The following is a 19,485-nucleotide window of genomic DNA, read 5'->3' on the forward strand; positions in this document are numbered from 1 at the left end:
AAATCAATGTAGTCATCACTAATAATAGTGACAATAACATTCTCTTTATGTCTAGTCTACCTGCAAACTTGCTTACCACTTCAGATGATGCTTATTCTCATAATTGGATTTTAGATTCTGGTGCTTCATTCCATGTTACTTTGAATAGGGAATGGTTCTCCACTTATGACAGTGAAAAGACAGGTTGTATGCATCTTAAAAATAACTATGCATGTGACATAGTGGAAGCAGGTGACATAAAGTCTTCTTTTGCAAATGGATCTGTATTTATTTTAAAAAATGTGAGACATGTGCCTAAGCTGACCAAGAGTCTCATTTCAGTCGGTCAGCTCGATGATGCTGGTTTTCAAACCACCTTTAGCTTTTAGAGTTGAAAATTTAAAAAATTCAAAAGAACTCTGGTTTTGACAAGAGGTTCCAAGTGTGGAACATTATATTCCTTATATGTATCACGGGTGTCTGATCATGTTGTTACGATAACGGAGCAACTAATTACTTCTTTGTGGTATTGTCAATTGAAACACATGAGCCAGAATGGAATGAAACTCTTATGCCGTTTGGGTTATGTATCACATTTAAGTTTTTCTTAATTTGAATTTTGTGAGCATTGTCTCTATAGGAAGCAAACTAAATCAACCCATAAAAGAAAGGGAGAAAAACATTGAAAAGCTTGATCTGGTGTATTCAGATGTATGTGATCCCATGCCTGCACAATCATTAAGCAAGGCTGGATACTATGTGACATTCATTGATGATGCAACTAGAAAAGTATGGGCTTATGCTATAGCTCGGAATAGTGATGTAATGAGGAGAGCATGGGGGAGGGAGATCTAGAGCAAATCCTACTACATGGACATCTGTCCAGAGAAAAGAGAGAGGGACTACCACATGGATAGCACCTCATAACACAGGGCGAAATTATCCCAGGGCAAAGATGCACTAATGGTGAGGCTTTTGGCGAGGTGTGTGGACAAGGTTATGGCTTACAACAAGACCAACAAGAGGCACATCACATGAGGTAGCTTGGACCCAAAAAAGAGGACTGCAAAGGGACGATCCCCTACCCTTAAATAGAGATGAGACTGGCTAGTCGGCTAGCCAACCAAGTTTGCCAGTACGCAAGTCCACCCAGAGCCCCATAAGAGGGTTATTGGATCGATTGAAAGGCCTGTTTGGATCGGTTATGTTGGGACAAGATTGCCCTATAAAAGATAAGCCCGAAGGCCTCATAAGAACATCCACCAAGGCAACCTTCAAGAGCAAACTTGAAGCAGAGGAGCAACACAATTGGAGCCTATATTAAGAGGACCAAGAAGGGTTGTGTACTGCATACAAAGCTTGAAGAAGGACTACACACCTAAGCTGACACTCAAGGCAACAAGGTGAGGAGGATCAAACATGGAGACTAAGGTCTACATACACTCATCAAGGAGCATGCAAACTCAAGGATCTAGGAGTGTCTCAGAGGTAGTAAGACATCATCTTTTGGTGAGCACAAAGGACCACGGTTTGGTGGGACTTTGGCCCATTGTTGTATTATGTCCATTGGACCGAAATATTTTGTTGGTCCTATATCTCTCTTAAGCATTGTCTATTTGCGGATCAATACATATATGTGAAGCACATTAAGGAGATTTGTGATTACACCCACACCACCATTGTGTGAGATCCTAGGCTATTCTATGAGTCTTCCATTGTGTGTACACTTTGTTGGGTGATTTCTAACAACTAGAAGGTGGATAACACTTCTTGATGAAAATTACAACCATTAGAACAAAACCCATGAAGGTTGCTACCTAGGGAATTGTGCTAAGCCAATCAATTCACCAACTTCATTTCTTGAAGTAAAATGACATCCATCAAAGAATGCAAAAACACGTGGGCATAGGTTGAGTCGTTGGTAGCACAATCTCTAGAAGCATATAAGAAGACATAGTAGAGTGGGAACGAAATAGGATAATTATCAGCCATGAAAAGAAATAGCACTCTCCATAGTTCTTTCCATTGCCTACCAAGGGTAAAAAACTTGGTACTTTCGGAGGCCAACGAGGTATGTCCTTAGTCCACTTAACATTTGCCTTAGAGCCCCCGCAAAATCCTGCAAAGAGGGGATTCATAAAGCATGACATGTAAGTTTCCACAAAGTATGCTTGATTTGATGGAAAGTCTGCCGGAATGTGACAGTCACATGTGTGCTGTCCTCAAATATAATGTGACATTTCTCCCTTTAATGGAATGTGAAATTTCTACCACTAGAATGGTAACATGATTTTTTCCAATTATAATTGGTGAAGAAAGGATTGGCAATGTGAGCTGTCGTCCTTGCTCTTACCATTCGATCGTAGGATGTGCTTGTAAGTTCACGTAAACTTGGAAAATTCAAGAATCAGGTGGCAAATTTTCAATCTGTGTCCAGATTTGCGCACACGACTGCAACAGGTGCGAGACCAGATGGAGAATGTGTACTTGGGTGTAGTTTCAGACAAGAACCAACTTGGAAAATTCCAACTATGTGTGTCCAGATTTACAAACTTGGGAAATTCCAAGAATCAGCTGGCGAAATTTCAATCTGTGTACACACAACTGCAACAGGTGCGAGCCCAGATCTGGAGAATGTGTACGTGAAAATACGTCCCAAATGGAGAATGTGTACGTGGGTGTATTTTCAGACACACCCACTTATAGAGCAGATCCAGCAGCATTCATCGTGGAGGAGGATTTACCCAGCATCGGATCATAGCTTTGAGGATCAACGAGGCTCAATCTGCGTCTCGTCGTTGGTTGCGAAGCTTTCCACTGGCAAAGTTGACGAAAAATCCAACGGAATTTCGTGCTGAGGCGAGAAATTGGATGAAATCAGCTTGGTAGCTCCCGTCCCTGCGGACGACTCACCCACTTCCATGCTGTTGAAATGCTCAACGTACGCAGGCCTCGTTGGGTTTTGCCGGATTGTGGATTTGCCGGAAAGCATTAACACCACGTTCGACATGGCCGGCCTTAACGCTGCGTTTGCCTGCGTACATAGAAGAGCAACGTGCACCACTCGTCGTACTTGCTCAGCTGAGCCCCCCACGCGCCTGCTGGTGCTCGAAGCCTGGCGAAGAAGTCTCCGATCCAGCAACTCCATCAACCTATGCTCCTCGTACAGCCTCCATGCCTGCACAAACAAAACTATGAGGAATTTGAGCTCAGCATATCTGTAAATTGTCTGACCTCAACTTTGGCCAACGAGAGTCCGACTATCCCTCCGCTATCTGACAGACACATACGACGCGAGGCATAAGGACCGGCCACTCACCAAATCTAGAAGTCGCTGCTTTCCCTGTGGCAACCGCCGATCATTGTTTTTCCTCCCGCTTATGATCTCCAATACAACTACTCCGAAGCTGAATACGTCCGCCTTCTCAGTAAGCTTCCCTTGCAACGCGTACTCAGGAGCAAGGTACCCTCTTTCAGCCCAGAAAAAATCCCCAAGAGTCAAATGTCAGTTAGTCAATGTGTGACAAGCCACCCATGTAAATTTCGATGCACGACAATGTCTCATGCTCCAGTAATTTGGAAAAAGAAAGACAGCAACCTAACGAGATGAAGCCTTACATAGTTCCACCCATTCTTGTACTGACGTGAGTTTTCTCGTCAGAGAAGAATCTTGCCATACCAAAGTCGGCAATCTTCGGAACAAAACGCTCATCCAACAATATATTGCTTGGTTTGATGTCCCTGTGCACCATCCGTACTCGGGAATCCTCGTGCAGATACATTAAGCCCTTAGCCGTGCCTAGAATAATGTCCCGCCTTGTACGCCAGTCTAGTTTTGAACCAGCATCGGGATCTAGCAAAGTACGAAGTCATTCATGTAAAGCCCGAACCGATGTTGATAAGAGTGCAAGTTTTGAATCGTAATTGAAGGAAACCTGCTGAAAACGCTATAAGTGAACGAATTGGGTATGCTCCAGGCCCAGTTCTACAAGTAATCACTCGCTCTCCATCTGTTCACACTCGTTTGCTATAAATTGGGGTCACCTGTATGGAAAAATTAAGCGCCCACAGGTGTTCAAATGCTATCCTCAACATACTTACGTGCTAAACCATGTTGAGCTCGACATAGCAACATTTTTCGTTCCGTTCCAACTATATATTTGGGGCGATACTATCATAAATATACCTTGAGTGATGTGCGTGACGAGAGCTGACGGTGAAAGGTGATGGAAAAACAACAATCAACATTTATTTAACATCACATAAATGGACATCTGCAATGGGCAGATATTAGTAGGTGCGAATATGTCTTAAGAGGAAGTCTGCAGTAGAACTTGAAGAAGTTAATACTTAAAAGGCGGCATCGAAACAAGTTAAAGAAATTAGTTCTCGAAAGGTGGCATTCAGCAAGCTGAGGCAGGAATTAGGAGACAAGCTGGAGACAAGCTGTGCCCTCAGGGCTGTAGTTTCTCCTCCTCAAGATTGGACTCTTGCCTCTCTTCATCGCATAAGAGGCAGCAAAATAGTTCTCTCTCACAATGCTCGCAGATGTCAGGGATTTGATGCTGAACAAGAAGGGTATTTGCTGAAGGAGGCGATGGGAATGGGTGCTGGACAGACAGAACAAGACCAGCAACGGATTAGGCAAGATAAACTATCAGACATCTTCGACTAGTAGACAAAGAAATTAGTGGTTGAGAGCAAGTGCCCTCTAGGAATTGGCTAGAAGTATTCAGTTGCGTGTGAAGTGCTGCTGGGCATAGTCATACCTGAAGTCACCAAGTTGTCTAAGGGAGGGGAAGACAGGCAGACTATTTTCCTACAAAATGACCTAAGTGCTCGGGAGTACCGCAATTAAATTCGAAGACAGTACGTGGTGCCTATTTTACCCTGTCATCAATAGACCAGCCAGCAACTTCCGACATGAAAGATTGAGAAACATGGTAAGCACTGGGCACTTTCCGTCTCTATCACTGATTGTAATGGTTCAGTCTTTCCTACTTACAATTGCCGCTGTGATCAGCACAGCAAGCCATGCGGCTCCTGAGGTGATATCGACTGGGCCTAACTTGGTGACAATGAAGGTCAGCATCTTTGCCATGCCACCGATGCAGAGCTCAACGTCTGGTGCAACAATTGTGGTGCTAGTTGGTTGTCGGGCATGGCCAAATGCATTGTGAAGCTTTTGCAATTTCTCTCGACTTCTTTGTATGGAGATCAAACTTGGCAACTAGACATTGTTGACCAAATACTCTGAAGTGCCGCCCTTAAAGAGACTGAGTGACCTTGTGTCGTCCTACCTGCCTTGTGTGGAAAGGGATCTTGGCAGATAGACAGTTGTCAATCAATTCCTATGAACTGTCACCATAGAAAAGAAATAGTGATCATATGCCCTCCTATCTAAATGTAACACATGAGAATTCTCCTATCTTTTTCACGTGCAGTTGTTGAATATCTGCTGCTGTCAAGACTGTGAAGAGTACACCTGGAGCTGCAAAAGTCCTAATGGAAGGGAGGCTTTGAGGGTATGTAGATGAGGCAATTCAGATACGAGTTGTCACCATGCTCGTGGCAGTAATAATAGCGACACTCTTTTCCATGCCTCTGCTTGTCCACATTAGAAAACTGCCATACTTAGTATCTGTTCCTGGTTTGTTATTTGAATTATTGTTGGACTTGAAACCTGCTCAGCTTGAAATGTCTTGATCTTTCTTGCTAAGGAGTGTGATCCTATCTCATTATCTTAACATTGAGAGAGAGCTCATAATCTTTGTCATAGTACTTCAGCCTAAAGGTTTGGATACACCACTGAATGTCTGAGTATTAAGAAATTCGTTCATCCAGTCTCCGTCTGCAATTCGCAACTGAAGGGCCACTTGCATGAAACTTTTCACACAGTTGGTGACCGATATTTGGTCCCTTGAGTCACCGAATGTAGAGAATCGATATATTATGGTGGCCCCCTCCCTATCATATCTAGCCAAGTCTAAATGTGCATTGATCTGTGCACCACTTCTGCAACGAAGTAACATCTTCACCTAGGGACAAGATACATATATTTAACTGTTACCTCATTCTCGTTATACAATTCGATGACCATAGTGCCTACACCAATGGTCTCCAAATCGCTAGTTTGGTCATGGTAGTTGCATCCAAGAACGACAGCATACCATATTGAATAATTCCAATTGAGTAAATGAGTTTATCCGATCATACTCTTGTGTCTTGACCAAGAAGTGATTTTAGAAGAGCTTGATGATTTATCCTTGTGCAATCAAAGTTTCAAGTGAGAGTGGATTCTTCTTGAGATTTCGGACAAGTTGTTACGTTGTACAATATGCTGGGGACACGGCCCACACCAATTGATTCTAGAGTACTGCCACAAGATTGGGGCTGGAAATGGATTAAAATCCAAGAACCATCACTATTAGAGAGGTCGTGTGCTGAGAAGCATCGGCTTCCAAACACCAAGTGGTGGGGGTTAACTTTGAAGACGTTTTCAAAATTGTGGACGCACAAAAGAGATAAAGAGGTGGCCCAAGAATCAGAAAGTTGGCTTCATTTGTCTCTGGCTCAAGGGTCCAACCAGATCGGGAACTAGATCCATGCCCCCACTTATTTAAGTTTTAGAAAAGAGGTCATCGATAGGAGTTTTACTAGCACATAAATTGTCTTTAAGTGGATGGAAGGAGTGGAGGGACGTTCTGACTCAATTGTGGAGGTGTCAAATCTGGATTCATTTGAAATCCTTTTAGTTCTAATCAAATTCATTCGATTGTATGTTCGTGAGGAGTGCCATTGGTAGTGATTGGTGTATTTATTATGTAAACTTGCGCTTGGCAAGTTCCCTTGGACAAAGGTACAAGGCCATTTTGCATAGTGATGAATGCTCTCCAATAATACGAATAAAGGGATGATATTGGCAAGGGATGACGAGTACAGCATGAATGGTTTTCCAATGATGCCTGCCATTTTCAAGGGTGCTGTGAACTGCTTTTCTCTTGGAGTTGTGAGGTTGAGAAGATGTTTGTGGACATTCACCTGCGTAGCAATGTCTACATGGTTATAGATCAGCTTCAATTTGTCCCAAATCTGCGTAAAGGTCTTCAACCAGTTGAATCTATGTGTAAAGGTCTTCAACCAGTTAGGCTATGTGTCCATCAAGAATAGCCACACCTAGATCAATAATTATGGTCCCACTAGCAAGATCATTTGGATCGTATAAGCAGCTTCTCATCTTTGATCTAGCATGTGTAATAATTTGTATTTGAGAGTTAGGTAAACAGGATTAAGTGAGATATGCTATCAACCATTTATGATGAGGATACTCTCTCAACCAAACTGACATTTGCTAGATAAAACCAAGTGGCCATGAAAGGTGAACTCTTTAAACTTGCAAGATGCATTCAATTATATGTGACATTGGAATTCGAATCAAACTAGGAGTGGCAGCACCACCTTTGGCAGTACCATTAGGCAAGCTTTCTACTTAGTACGATGAGTTGGAGCATTTGATTTCATCGGAGTATAGATTCTACGTGATTCCTTTTTAAATTAATTTATGGAACAAAGCTTTTTTTATAATGCACTTATTCTCTAAGCAGTTGCATGAATCTATTGTGGGCTTATTTTCTAGTTTTGTTTTTTCATGGAATCCCTCATGTTGAATTTATAAATCCTTGTGATCTCTTACAATTTGGCCAGTGAACAAATTGGAGACCAAATTGTAGGGAAAAGAGGAAATAGATGGCCCTTGATTTCCAATACAGCTAGTTTGAGAGCTGCAACAGCATTGGCCCTGGATGTGGTCTTACGTTTGTTGTCCTCTTTTTCATGCTAAAACTGGCACACTATCATTCACAACATCATTGATATTGAGAAATATAGGAGAAATGGTTGAGGAACATAAGTTACACTTGGAACATACTCCAACTGAACTTATGTGAGCAAACTTTCTCACAAAGCCATTGCTTACATTAAAACATCAATTGTGTTGTTTTAATTTAGGATTAAAAAGAATTACATAGTTGTAGTTTTAGCATTAAGGGGGTGTATAAGAAATAATGCTTAAACGATTATTTAATTCAAACATTGTAAAAAGAAAACAAACAATTGTGATCTAAAAGACACACTAATATGATGTAACAAGGTTTAACCTGTAAGATTTCTATAAACGCCTCAAAAGGGCCTCATAAGGAATGGATTAGGGAATGCTTAGTGGGCTAATGCAAGGGGCTTCGAGGGTCCCAAAGAGGCCTAACCAGCCTAACCTAGGTGGGTTAAACCCGCATTTGAGCCCACCTCTCCCCCATCAATGAGGGGAGGGGGCCACTTTTTGAAATTTGAATTTCAAATTTCGAATCTCCCTCCCTCTCTCTCTCTCTCTCTCCCTCCCTCCTCCTCCTCCCTCTCCCTCTCCCTCCCTCCCCCTCCCTCCTCCTCTCCCCTCCTCCGTCTTGCTCCTCCTCCTCCTCCCTCTCCCCTCCTCCTCCAATCGCCGAAGATCCCTCTCCTCTTCTCCTCCCTCCTGCAGAATCTCTCCCCTCCTCCTCCCTCTTGTAGCATCTCTCCCCTCCTCCTCCCTTCTACAATAGCTCCTTCCCTCCCTTCTACACCTGTCGCCCTACTTTTCTCCTCCTCTTCCTCTTGCCCTCATCTGCTTCTCCTCCTCCCTCTTCCTTGCTACTCTCTCCCTTTCACTGCTCCATCTTTGCCAGCTCTCCCCTACATTTTAGCCTGCATCACTGATACCTCTCTTTAAGTACTCATGGCACCATTCGAGGACATATCCAACAAGTACCATGTGAACCTACAACTGGAGGCAGAATATGCAAGCACATGCTCTTTGGGATATAGTGAAACTCCTCAAAGTGTGCTCCACAGTCTTCGATTACAAGGGAAGAAGCATCTTGACCTTTGGGTAGATGGAAACTTGTATCCTTTAGACCCTGCCACCCAAAAGAGTCCTCCTTTTCATACAGTGCATGATGTTGTTCGGTTTGTTGGCAAGGGACATGCTGGATTGCTCGGTTATTGCAATCGATTGAACCATTCTCAGACATTGGCTATGGAAGCAAGGTGCAGAGAGCCCAAGCAGAAGAACTTGCACATTTGGAAAATATTACTATTGTGGCAATGCATAATAGTATGCACGATCTCCAATTGCAAAACAAAGAACTCAGTGACAAAGCACATCACTGGACTTGGAGTGACATGAATTGAAAGAATCAATCCAGAAGCTTGCTAAAAGCAAACAAGATTTGAAAATGTCTATCTATGGCCAAGTTCAATGTGCTATGGAGAAGGAACGAGAGAAGTCAATAGAATGAGTACAAAAGTTAAAGGGAACACCTTTGGGACTGAAGGAGAGGAAATGACAATTGCAATCTATGGATGCATTGTCAACTAATAGTGGTGCCCGAAAGAGAAGAATACGGGCTGCAAGGTTAGTTCCCCAATTTTTAATGAAATTCCTTATTCCAAAATATTTGTGGTGTTTCATTCTTTCCACTAAGACTCATTTGTACTCTACTTTAGGAATTTCATGGAGGATGTGATGGGAACTATGGAAATAGATAATAGTGATCCTTCACATTTTCTAAGAAGTTTAATAAAGCCAAGTGATGTCATGGAAGTGTTGAAGCACCATAGACAAAAAGGGCTACATAAACAAGTTGCTAGAGAGGTAATGAAGGATTTCAAGGGCCTCGTCCAAGCAAAGGAGGAGCTTGGAGCTTGTGATGCTGCTAGTTAAAATTTTCAAGTCTGCTATGGAGGAAAAGTATAAGATATCTACAATGCCATTGCCAACACCGTGGTCTGTAAGGCTTGCACATCAAGAAACAAACCAATGTGCTAGAGAAAAGCTTGGAGGATACCATTGTGTAAGTGGCACAATGACTTGGAAGAGTAAAAAAAAATTTGGCATCCAAATGTTTGAGATGAATGTGGATGTAGAGAATTTGCACAGAGCCATGGTCAAATTCTATGGGATGAGAGAAGAAGGTAAGAGAAATTCCCTCTTCACATTCAACTTTATTTCTTCTGATTTCTATATCCTTACTGAATTCCTCTTTCATTGTACAGATGGCAAGCTAGTATTTGTTATAAAAATGGATGAAGCTCAGTTGGTAGAAGAGCACAAGCTAGAGAGGGTGAGCATTTGTATTATGAACGACGCCTTGCCTTTTGCTCAAGGGGATGAGGAAGTTGAGAATGGTTTCTCAATCCAATCTGAGGACATATGGTGGCTTGCAGCCTTTGAGACCCAAAGGAGTGCCACGAGACATTGAAGTGGGTTTTAGAGAGAACCGACATCCCATCGATTATTCGAAGACAAGAGGCAAAGCAAACATTAATTGTGGATAAGCATGGAATGTTTCAAGTTAAATGACATCTAGCTGGTGATTTGAAGATCCTCAAGTGCTTGTACGGTTGTGATACAGGTGCAGATGCAAAATGGACATGCTTGTATTGCACCCTCTCAGAAGATACAAAAGGGAAGCCTACAGTGGGAAAATCGCATCCTTTCTTGCAACCAAAGTGCAGCCCCTTATCGTCATAAAAAGGATCCTAAGTGAGACCCCATTCTACCAATTCCATTGGAGTGGGTACACATGTGTACTTTGCATGCTGAACTGTGTATACTTGATAAGTTACTCTATCTCCATCTAGTTTATGTTTGGAATTTGAGACTGAGGGGGGATGAGGTGCACTCCAAAAACCCTAATTTAAAAGAAAAACCCTAAAGTGCTTTAAAAAAGACTATATAAAGCACTTCAAAACCCTAAAATCCCTCATTTCTATGGCACAAATTAAACAAACTGCTAGACCCACTGGACGCCATTTAGACGCTATCCGTTGTCCTCCTCACAACGCCATGGCCTTTGAACACACTGCAAGCCCCAGTGGCCAAGAGGGCAATGATCGCCAAGGATCTAAAGGCGGTTCTCATCATCAAGAGTCCAAGTAACGTGAGTCCCTACCATCCGACTCTCATGGGGGATCCCAGGGATCTTAGCACCATGAGGAATCCCAACACGATGAAGGATTCAAGCACGATGAGGGGTCCTCTCAGTCCTTCCACACAACTAACTGTGGAAGTAGAGAGGTCTCTCGAGAGGGGCAAAATAGTCAAGTCAATCCTGATCAACTGTCCCTCCCTCCTCCGTGGGGTCTTGGCGTGGAGCATCTAGACCAACAAGGGGAGCAAGAAAGGCAAAGAGAGGAGATGGAGAGATTACAGAGGCCACAACAAGAGAAAGTATTTGGCAGGCTTGCAGATATAATGAACCTTAGCCCCAATCCTCCAACCAAGCAAACCGCACGGAAGAGCACCATCAACCCTTTGTGCCTCGAGATGATCAGATATGAGGAGCCTCTAGTACGAGCTGAGCAAGAGCCTTAGCCTGCTGTCTCACAGCCTTGTGAAAGGAAAAACAGGCCAAGGACAAAGCAGACCCCTAGGCGCGAGAGGCCACCTCAAATGACCCAGTTGACACAGGAAGAGGAGTCTGAAGAGGTGGTTGCAAGGGAGGAGAGGCGAAAGAAGTTCAAAGCGAACAAGCAGCCATGGAGCCATGTCCAAAGGGCAGTGTAGGGTCCCCCAAAGATTAAGAGGCGCAAAAAATCAAGAGTGAAGGCACTTCAGGAGATCTACAAGTTCCAAACCAATGTGGACAATCTCATTTTCCGTGCACCCTTCCAACGTGTTGTATGTGAAATAGCACAGCATTACAAGAGTGATGTGCATTTCACTTCAAGCACTATGGGAGCAATTCAGGAGACAACTGAGCAGATGACAGTATGTCTTTTTGAAGACACGAACTTATGTGCTATCCATGCCAAAAGAGTAACAATGATGGACAAGGACCTTGCACTCACTAAGCGCATCCACTCCAATCTCTACCTTAGGCCCTAGATGTTGTTTAGGTTCATTTAGTGTAACCTGAATCATTTTGTAAATCTCTGCCCTTTGAGGCCAATGAATAAAAGATGTTTTTATATTCTATTACTGTTCCCATATTATTATACATGTTACGTGATACTTTCCATCAGTTTATGCAAGTTCAGTGTGAATTTGACTGGTTAAATGATGTTTTTTCACGGCGCGACAGAAGGCAAATGTGTTCGGCATCGCGCGGGGAGCCCAAAAATGATAAAACCTGCTATGGCGCGTATGGGACCTGTTTGACCAAGTTCTGCCGCGTGGTGAGATTCTTATTGGATTGCTAAAAAATGACCATTATAGCACAAATATTTATCTGATCACATGCTTTTAAACAGAATAGTAAATGGAAATATTAATGCCAACAACAATTAAAGTTACAAAATATAATTACAGTATAAAATAAATTTTGTAAATGAACACAAAATGGGACACTGTATAAAAAGTATAGCTATATTCATATAAAATAAATTTTCTATACAATAAGGCTTTAGAGCCTTTCTCTCTTCTCTAAAACACTAAGAACATTGGGCTTTGAATTCCCAAATACACTCCTGGCTCTAAACCTAGTCGATAGAGTCATTGCTATTATCGTTACTGGCCAGGAACATGCCTGCTGCCGTCAATGCCATACCTTGAAAATTGGTTCCAAAGGCATTAAGGGCAGCCATGCGGTTCACCAAAATGACCTTGTCAGCATTGCGATTGATGTCAGCATGACCAATCACTCTTGACAAGGCCTTGCACGTTAGGAGATCATCAATGCCATGTGGAGAAAACTTTTTATGGATAACCACAAAGCGTCCTTTTGCTTGGCCAAGGTAATGTGCCAGTGAGTGATCTTGGCTAAAGCTACTACGAACAAGGCGTTGCCGAGATGAGAATAGGTCGACCTCAAATGCCTCCTGCAATAGTCCAACATTACATTAGAATTCTGTTAAAGCAAAAGTATACCAAGAGAGAAGAAATTCAAAGCTCATAGTTTCTTGACACTATAGAGTCGTCATGCTCAATCCCTTCCTCTTTGTCAATGAGGATGGATCCAGAGGCCTCCTGCTGTCTAGAGTGAGATGTGGAGGCTTCTTCTGGAACATCAGGTAGGTCGGAGTAGATTGATGTCTCTGCATCTTTGATTTGGGCCAGTGTTAAAGCAAGAACCTCTTCTATTGAATCATCTGCTCCCAAAAACCCAGGTTCTTGCATAGTCGTGTCCACCTCGTATCCATACAGGATACCAAGAGCTTCATCCTCCCGGAGACCAAACATAACATCTATGTCATGGAGAAAGAAGTATTGTTCTCCATCGACAAGAAGGGGAGCAAGAAACCATAGCATTGTTGCGGAGTTAACAGAGGTGGTGCCCAAGGTGGATGAAATTTGAGAAGTAGCATTGGGTTTAGGAGGTCACTGGAGCACTTCCAGGACCAATGCAACTTCCCGCTCCTCAACTTCTTCATCTATGGACTCTTCATTATAGATGTTGGGCTCATCTACAGAAATAAGAGGATCAAAAAGGGCAGGGGCAGGGCAGGGTCAGGGCTTGAGGTCGAGGCCTCCTCTTCCATTTGTCCCTCCTGGAGAAGAAAAATAAAGGTCATTTCCCAGGATAGGAACCTATTTCCTGTGTTTTCGATGACTCCACATGCTAGGAGGTCATCAATGTCCACCTCCCTAAACCCTTGGGATGTGAGCTGGGCTCGAAAGCGATCTAAACACTTCACGAACCTGGATTCTTGATTGAACAAGTACTTTAAATAATCAATTGGGACCCATCTTTTTGTAGACTCATCAAGTTGATATGCAAAACTCGCGATGTAGTCTTGCATGTACTTAATGAGGTCTTCAAAATCATCTCGGGCTCCCAAGTAGGTGCCTAAGACATCTATGCTCTTATCAAAGAATGGAAATAACTCCTCCTCTCTATTAATTAATGGAGTACGGGGATTGTCTAGAAAATGTGGGATGGAACAATTGTGGATTTTGACATTTTTCAATTAATAGGGTGTAATTAATTTTGATGTTTTGAATGGTTTTGTTTCATGTCAATGTCAAGTTTTTTGCAAAAATTTTATATTTCTTTTTATTTTTTATATTTAGAACATTTGGGTATATGTAGGTTATAAAGTTACTTTAGTTTCAAAGTTTCACTATCATAGCTGTAGTTCTCCTAGCTACCAAACTACCATGGATTCTGCTAGGTCTGCCTTCCATGATTTCATCTTCAATATTGCAGGAGGGATAAAAGTGGCATTATGCACGAGCTTCTCTGCACGCTTTCCTACCTTTTCACCATTTAAGGTAAAGTGAAAGGACTCAAATATGCCATCCTTCATGACCAATAGGTATTCCTGCATGTCCCTGAGAGTCCACTGTGACGTGACAGTCACATTCTTAATATCTCCTAAATGAGAACCAATACATAAACTTACCCCTGTATTATCATCATCATTAGAGTCAAGGGGGAGCCAATTGTCAACTGTTTTTTTCCAGCGCCTATATTGAAAAGCAAAATATAACATTTGGCAAGAGATGTGGTACTTGACAACCACATTGTCCTTACATACATGGCATTGAAACAGATCACCCTTTTGTTCACTTGCTTCCCCAATTCACCCCAAGCAATTCCTCAAGGGCATTCTCATGTAGGCACTTGCATGACTACATGGTTTTTGTTTTGTGCATCTGGATATTATGAAAACAAGAAGCAAAAATGTACAGAGGCATAAACCAAGACAACCTTACCCATTTAGAGCCAAATGTAAACTTCATAGCCATGCCCACATCCTCTGAAATCTTTTCCTTATATAATTGCATTGTTCTTGTGTCCACCATGCTGCAATCCATGTCTTCAAGTTGTGTTGCAATGCATTGAAGATGGCCATAGCCTGATGCCGTCCTTGAAGTAATATACTTGGAATTATACCAATAGATATTTCTTTGTTTCAAAGCAAAGGACTTCTCTCCATCATGCATTTGCCTTCCTAAATCCTCATGAATGGCAGTAAACTTACCTAAGAAGCACTCGACTGGTTCCCACTCCTCAAAGTCTAAAGGAAATACATATGCTATGCACAAGTGCTATTTCAAAATACAATTTCAAACTGACTTATTACACTGGTTCTATTTCAAAATAAAATTTCAAGGTAACTCATTACACTTCAAAATCTTACACAAAATACAGACTTACAATGCGATGGTATTGTCGATTGATTGCTTGACGGAGGAAGGCGCATGTCCTTCCCCATGTAGATGTGTTGCACCTTTGCAAGCAATCCTTTCTTTTCAAGCTTGAACTTCATGATGCAGCCCTTCCATTCATGCAAAAGATCACCTCTTTTGCTCTTGGGAAGCTTATGTGGACCCTTTTTTAGATCCTCTCATGACTATCCAATCATTCAAGCTGTAGGAGCAAGGCACCCATTTACCCAGTGCATTTTTGCTCCTGTGGGACACAAAGTACATGTATGGTCTCCTCATCATGCTTGTACAGAGGTCACAACAGCAATAGTGGACTAGAAAGTGCAGCTTGGAGGGAGAGAGCAGCTCCAATAGAGGGAGACAGAGGAAGAAGGTATAGAGGGTGCAACTGAAGCTTGAGAGAAGCTCCAAGAGGTGTTGTAGCTAGGAATGGAGGGAGAAAGAGTAGAGGAGGATGAGCAGCTGCTCCAGGAGGTGTTGTAGCTAGGAATGGAGAGAGAAAGAGCAGAGGGGGATGAGTAGCCACTACAGGAGGTACTGTAGCTAGGAATGGAGGAAGAAAGAGCAGAGAGGGATGAGCAGCTGCTGCTGTAGGAGGTGCTATAGCTAGGAGTAGAGAGAGAATGAGCAGCTGTTACAGGAGGTGCTAGAGAGGGAGAAACATAGTGGACTAGAGTAGGAGGGGACAGAGAAGATGCCAAATGCATTCCCACATTTGAAAAATGGAGGGAGAATGAAGCTAGACCAGAGAAGAGGAGGGGACAGGCCTGTAACAAGCTGAGGGGGAAAAATTTTGCCCAAAAGGGCCCACCGTCTCTTGAATGACTTGTAGGTTTGTTTAGGGAAAGTGCATATAGGAGAAGGGTCAGGTTGAGGGGGACGGATGGTTTGAGTGGTCCCCGATGTAAGAGGAGTAGCCAATAAGGACTGTTTCCAGGTCTACCCACCCTCCACCTCAACATGGCATTGCCCCATAAAAAGGAGCACTCCCATTGGTACACCTCAAATACCTCACTAATCCTTTGAAATTAGGAAACACTAATTGGGACCCTTTGGAGACCCCAATTCTCCCCTAATGTACTGCTGGTTTTACTTTTGTACTTGTAGATGGAGCAGTAACCTGGCAGTCAAAGAAACAAATTTCAGTAACTCTTTCATCTGTTGAAGCTGAGTTCATTGCTGTAGCATTAGCTGCTAAAGGACTTTGGATACATATGTTACTTGAAGAACTGAAGATGATCTCCAAAATACCGCTACAGATTTACTGTGATAATCTTTCTTGTATTTATCTAGTAAGTAATCCAAAACATTCAGAAAAGATAAAACATGTAGACCTCAAATATCATTTCATAGGAGAAATGGTTGAGGAATATAAGTTACACTTGGAACATACTCCAACTGAATTTATGTGGGCAGACTTTCTCACAAAGCCATTGCTTACATTAAAACATCAGTCGTGTTGTTTTAATTTAGGATTAAAAAGAATTACATAGTTGTAGTTTTAGCATTAAGGGGGTGTATAAGAAATAATGCTTAAACAATTATTCAATTCAAACATTGTAAAAAGGAAACGAACAGTTGTGATCTAAAAGACACTCTAATATGACGTAACAAGGTTTAACCTGTAAGATTTCTATAAACGCATCTCTAATTCTAAGTCTTTGCCCCACGCTGGAAGAAAAACAAGATTGAGCTAATATGACATAGAGAAGAGAGAACAGCCTGGTTTAGACCCGGTCAAGCTACAGAGTCCCAGCAAATAACCAAAAGTTGCAAGTAAATACATGGAAAGACGACAAAGAAAAGGGCAATTCATGAGATTAACACATAATGAGTTACGCTCTTTTGGGGAGGTGTCTTGCTCTTGCGAACCATTCTGTTCTCTAACTGCACAATAATTATGCTTGCGAGACACATTCGGGAAATAGCTGCACAACGACGTTGTACACAAAACAGAAAGAATATGTTGCAGGCAAGTTTGATCACGTGGCACATCGATTTCATGCGTACCAAACAGATGCTTGTCAAGACTTCTGTTGGGAAGGTATTCGTAGATTAACAGCCTCTCCGAGTCCTCGACGCAGCAGCCCAATAGTTGTATGAGATTCCGGTGTCGCACAGTTGTCAGCAGACTGACTTCATTCATGAATTCGTGATCCCCCTGACCGCTTCCAAGAGACAGCTTTTTGACTGCTACTTCCCTACCGTCAGTAAGCGTTCCCTGCCAACGCGTCATGCCTTGCATGGTTATAATACTCTCAAGAGCACGCGTTCTACCGAGATTTCCAAGCAGATTACAGAAAGAGCACCACAAGTCTAGCATGATGCAATTTGAGAAAATTGTCGAGGGAATGGAGCTGCAACGTGAGATAGTAACCTTGTAAACATCACCAAAACCACCGTGTCCGAGCTTGTTATCGTGATGGAAGTGGCGCGTTGCGACGCTCAAGTCGTTCAAAGAGAAAACTTGCAAAGACCCATAGGAGAAACTAGTGCGCGGAAGCTGGGAATGGGGCGCAGGAACTGGGGACAAAATACGTAGAGTTGGTGTGATGTAAACGGAGGAAATGAGAAGAGCAAGCGAGCAAGGATATGAGGGGCGTACCATTTGGAAGTGTGGGAGCCGGATCAGTGCTACAATCAGAGCTATGGCGTGTAGTTGTGGTAGTCCGGAAGCAGCAACAAAGGGAGAACACCACCATAGAGGGTTCGTTCCAAACGAAAGATGGCATGTTCACAGAGGACAGTCATAAGGCCGGTAGATGTAAAGGACAAGGACACATGTACGCGTCGTTTGGAAGAAAAGACACAAGGAGATTTTGATCGAGTCTCTACGTACCTTGAACCAATCAAAAAACCTTCTACTCAACCAAGATTTTTAAATCCTAGCCCTCCTCAAAGGCTTCAACAGTTTTTAACCGGTAATTTCAAGTTTAGTTCAAAAATTGATCGGTAATTTCAAGCTTACTTCAACAAGTGGCCCTTATTTTAAAGAAGTGATTAATTTCCATCCGAGTCCGTGTTATTTCATTATAAAAACAAAGAAACATTGTATTAATATTTAACATTTAAATTACTACAATATTTACTACAATAAGGAATGTGGAACGATATTCAAATTTCATCGTTCGTTTCAATTGAACTTGCAAAATTATCAAAAACCCATGGCATCTTAAAAAACAAGATTAAGATGTTACATACGTGGAATAATCCTACAACTTCCATCTTGAAAACATCGTATCATCACTTGAAGGTTTAGTCTACTCTCGTTACATGTGTGCTCTTTAGATGATTCCTAAAGTAGAAGATCCAAATTTTCAAATTAAATATCTTATAAGATATATCAAGCTACAACATTCAAACAATAAATGTAAAAGGAATTGCAATCACCTTACTTACCTAGCTTAAATAGTACAAGGCTATCCTCACCACCCATGAATTATAGCTATAAAAGGACACAAAGTCATAATCAACATTAGGTGTACTTTAGAAGTTTTACAAATAATAATGCAAGACATACACAATTCAATTCTTAAAACAATCTAAACGATTGTTTGTTGGCCTCAAACTTTTGTACCATAGTCCATCTCATGTAGAAGAGAGAGAGAGAGAGAGAGAGAGAGATGCACACTAGAACAACAACAAAGTACATCAAGAAATATGAAAAATCTAATCAATTGCATGTGTATATCTTTTCAAACCAATCATACTCATCCATCCTACACAAAAGAGAAAGGGGAGAGAGAGAGAGAGAGAGAGAGAGACTAGTACAGGTGCAAGCAAAACACATCATAAAATATGAAAAATCCCATCAACTACACATCCATTATTCCATCCTCTAGAGTAGAGCCCTTCAAAACCAATCTAAAACATACTCAAGTCTCATACATAACTAAGAAGCTAATGTTTAAGACTGATCAAAAGAAGAAGAAGAAATAACAACGTCGTACACAATAAGATGGAGCTATGGTACAAAACACATCATAAAATATGATTTTTCTATTGGATCCTCAAATAAAACCAGCTGAGGGTCCAAATTTTTTTTCATCATTGGCCATATATGTTTGTAATTTTTAAAACTAGATTAAGCAAATAAAAACCACACATTCAAGCAATCAAACATAAAGAAAAACCACTCATTGAAATCTCATACAAACACACAACACATCTTACCTAAGTCCCACACACATACACATCACATGAGAGAGAGAGAGAGAGAGTTCAATATGCAAACTCGTCATGATCTTCGCTTAACCTACACAACCATACATGAAAACATGTAAGTAATGATAATAAAACATATAATTAGTATATATCTAAGTAAGCACAAGCGATTTCATTGATACGATTATTATAAAATA

At 41.8% G+C, this 19,485-nt stretch overlaps 1 protein-coding gene across 1 annotated transcript; it reads right to left on the reverse strand.

Annotated features, from left to right (window-relative positions):
• Positions 1–2,050: 2,050 nt before the first annotated feature.
• On the reverse strand, positions 2,051–17,883 carry LOC147880066 (cysteine-rich receptor-like protein kinase 44). Its single transcript, XM_087371472.1, has 6 exons — positions 17,730–17,883; positions 17,502–17,647; positions 17,135–17,345; positions 3,598–3,832; positions 3,299–3,449; positions 2,051–3,157 (listed from the first exon to the last, which is right to left on the reverse strand). Exons 1-6 carry the CDS (start codon positions 17,854–17,856, stop codon positions 2,750–2,752), a joined length of 1,278 nt encoding a protein of 425 aa, XP_087227598.1. The 5' UTR covers positions 17,857–17,883; the 3' UTR covers positions 2,051–2,749.
• Between the last annotated feature and the right edge of the window lie 1,602 nt (positions 17,884–19,485).

Source organism: Dipteris shenzhenensis, chromosome 33, assembly GCF_047967505.1.
Source record: "Dipteris shenzhenensis isolate YYH24624 ecotype China chromosome 33, Dip_SZ_1.0, whole genome shotgun sequence".
Taxonomy (NCBI): Eukaryota; Viridiplantae; Streptophyta; class Polypodiopsida; order Gleicheniales; family Dipteridaceae; genus Dipteris; species Dipteris shenzhenensis.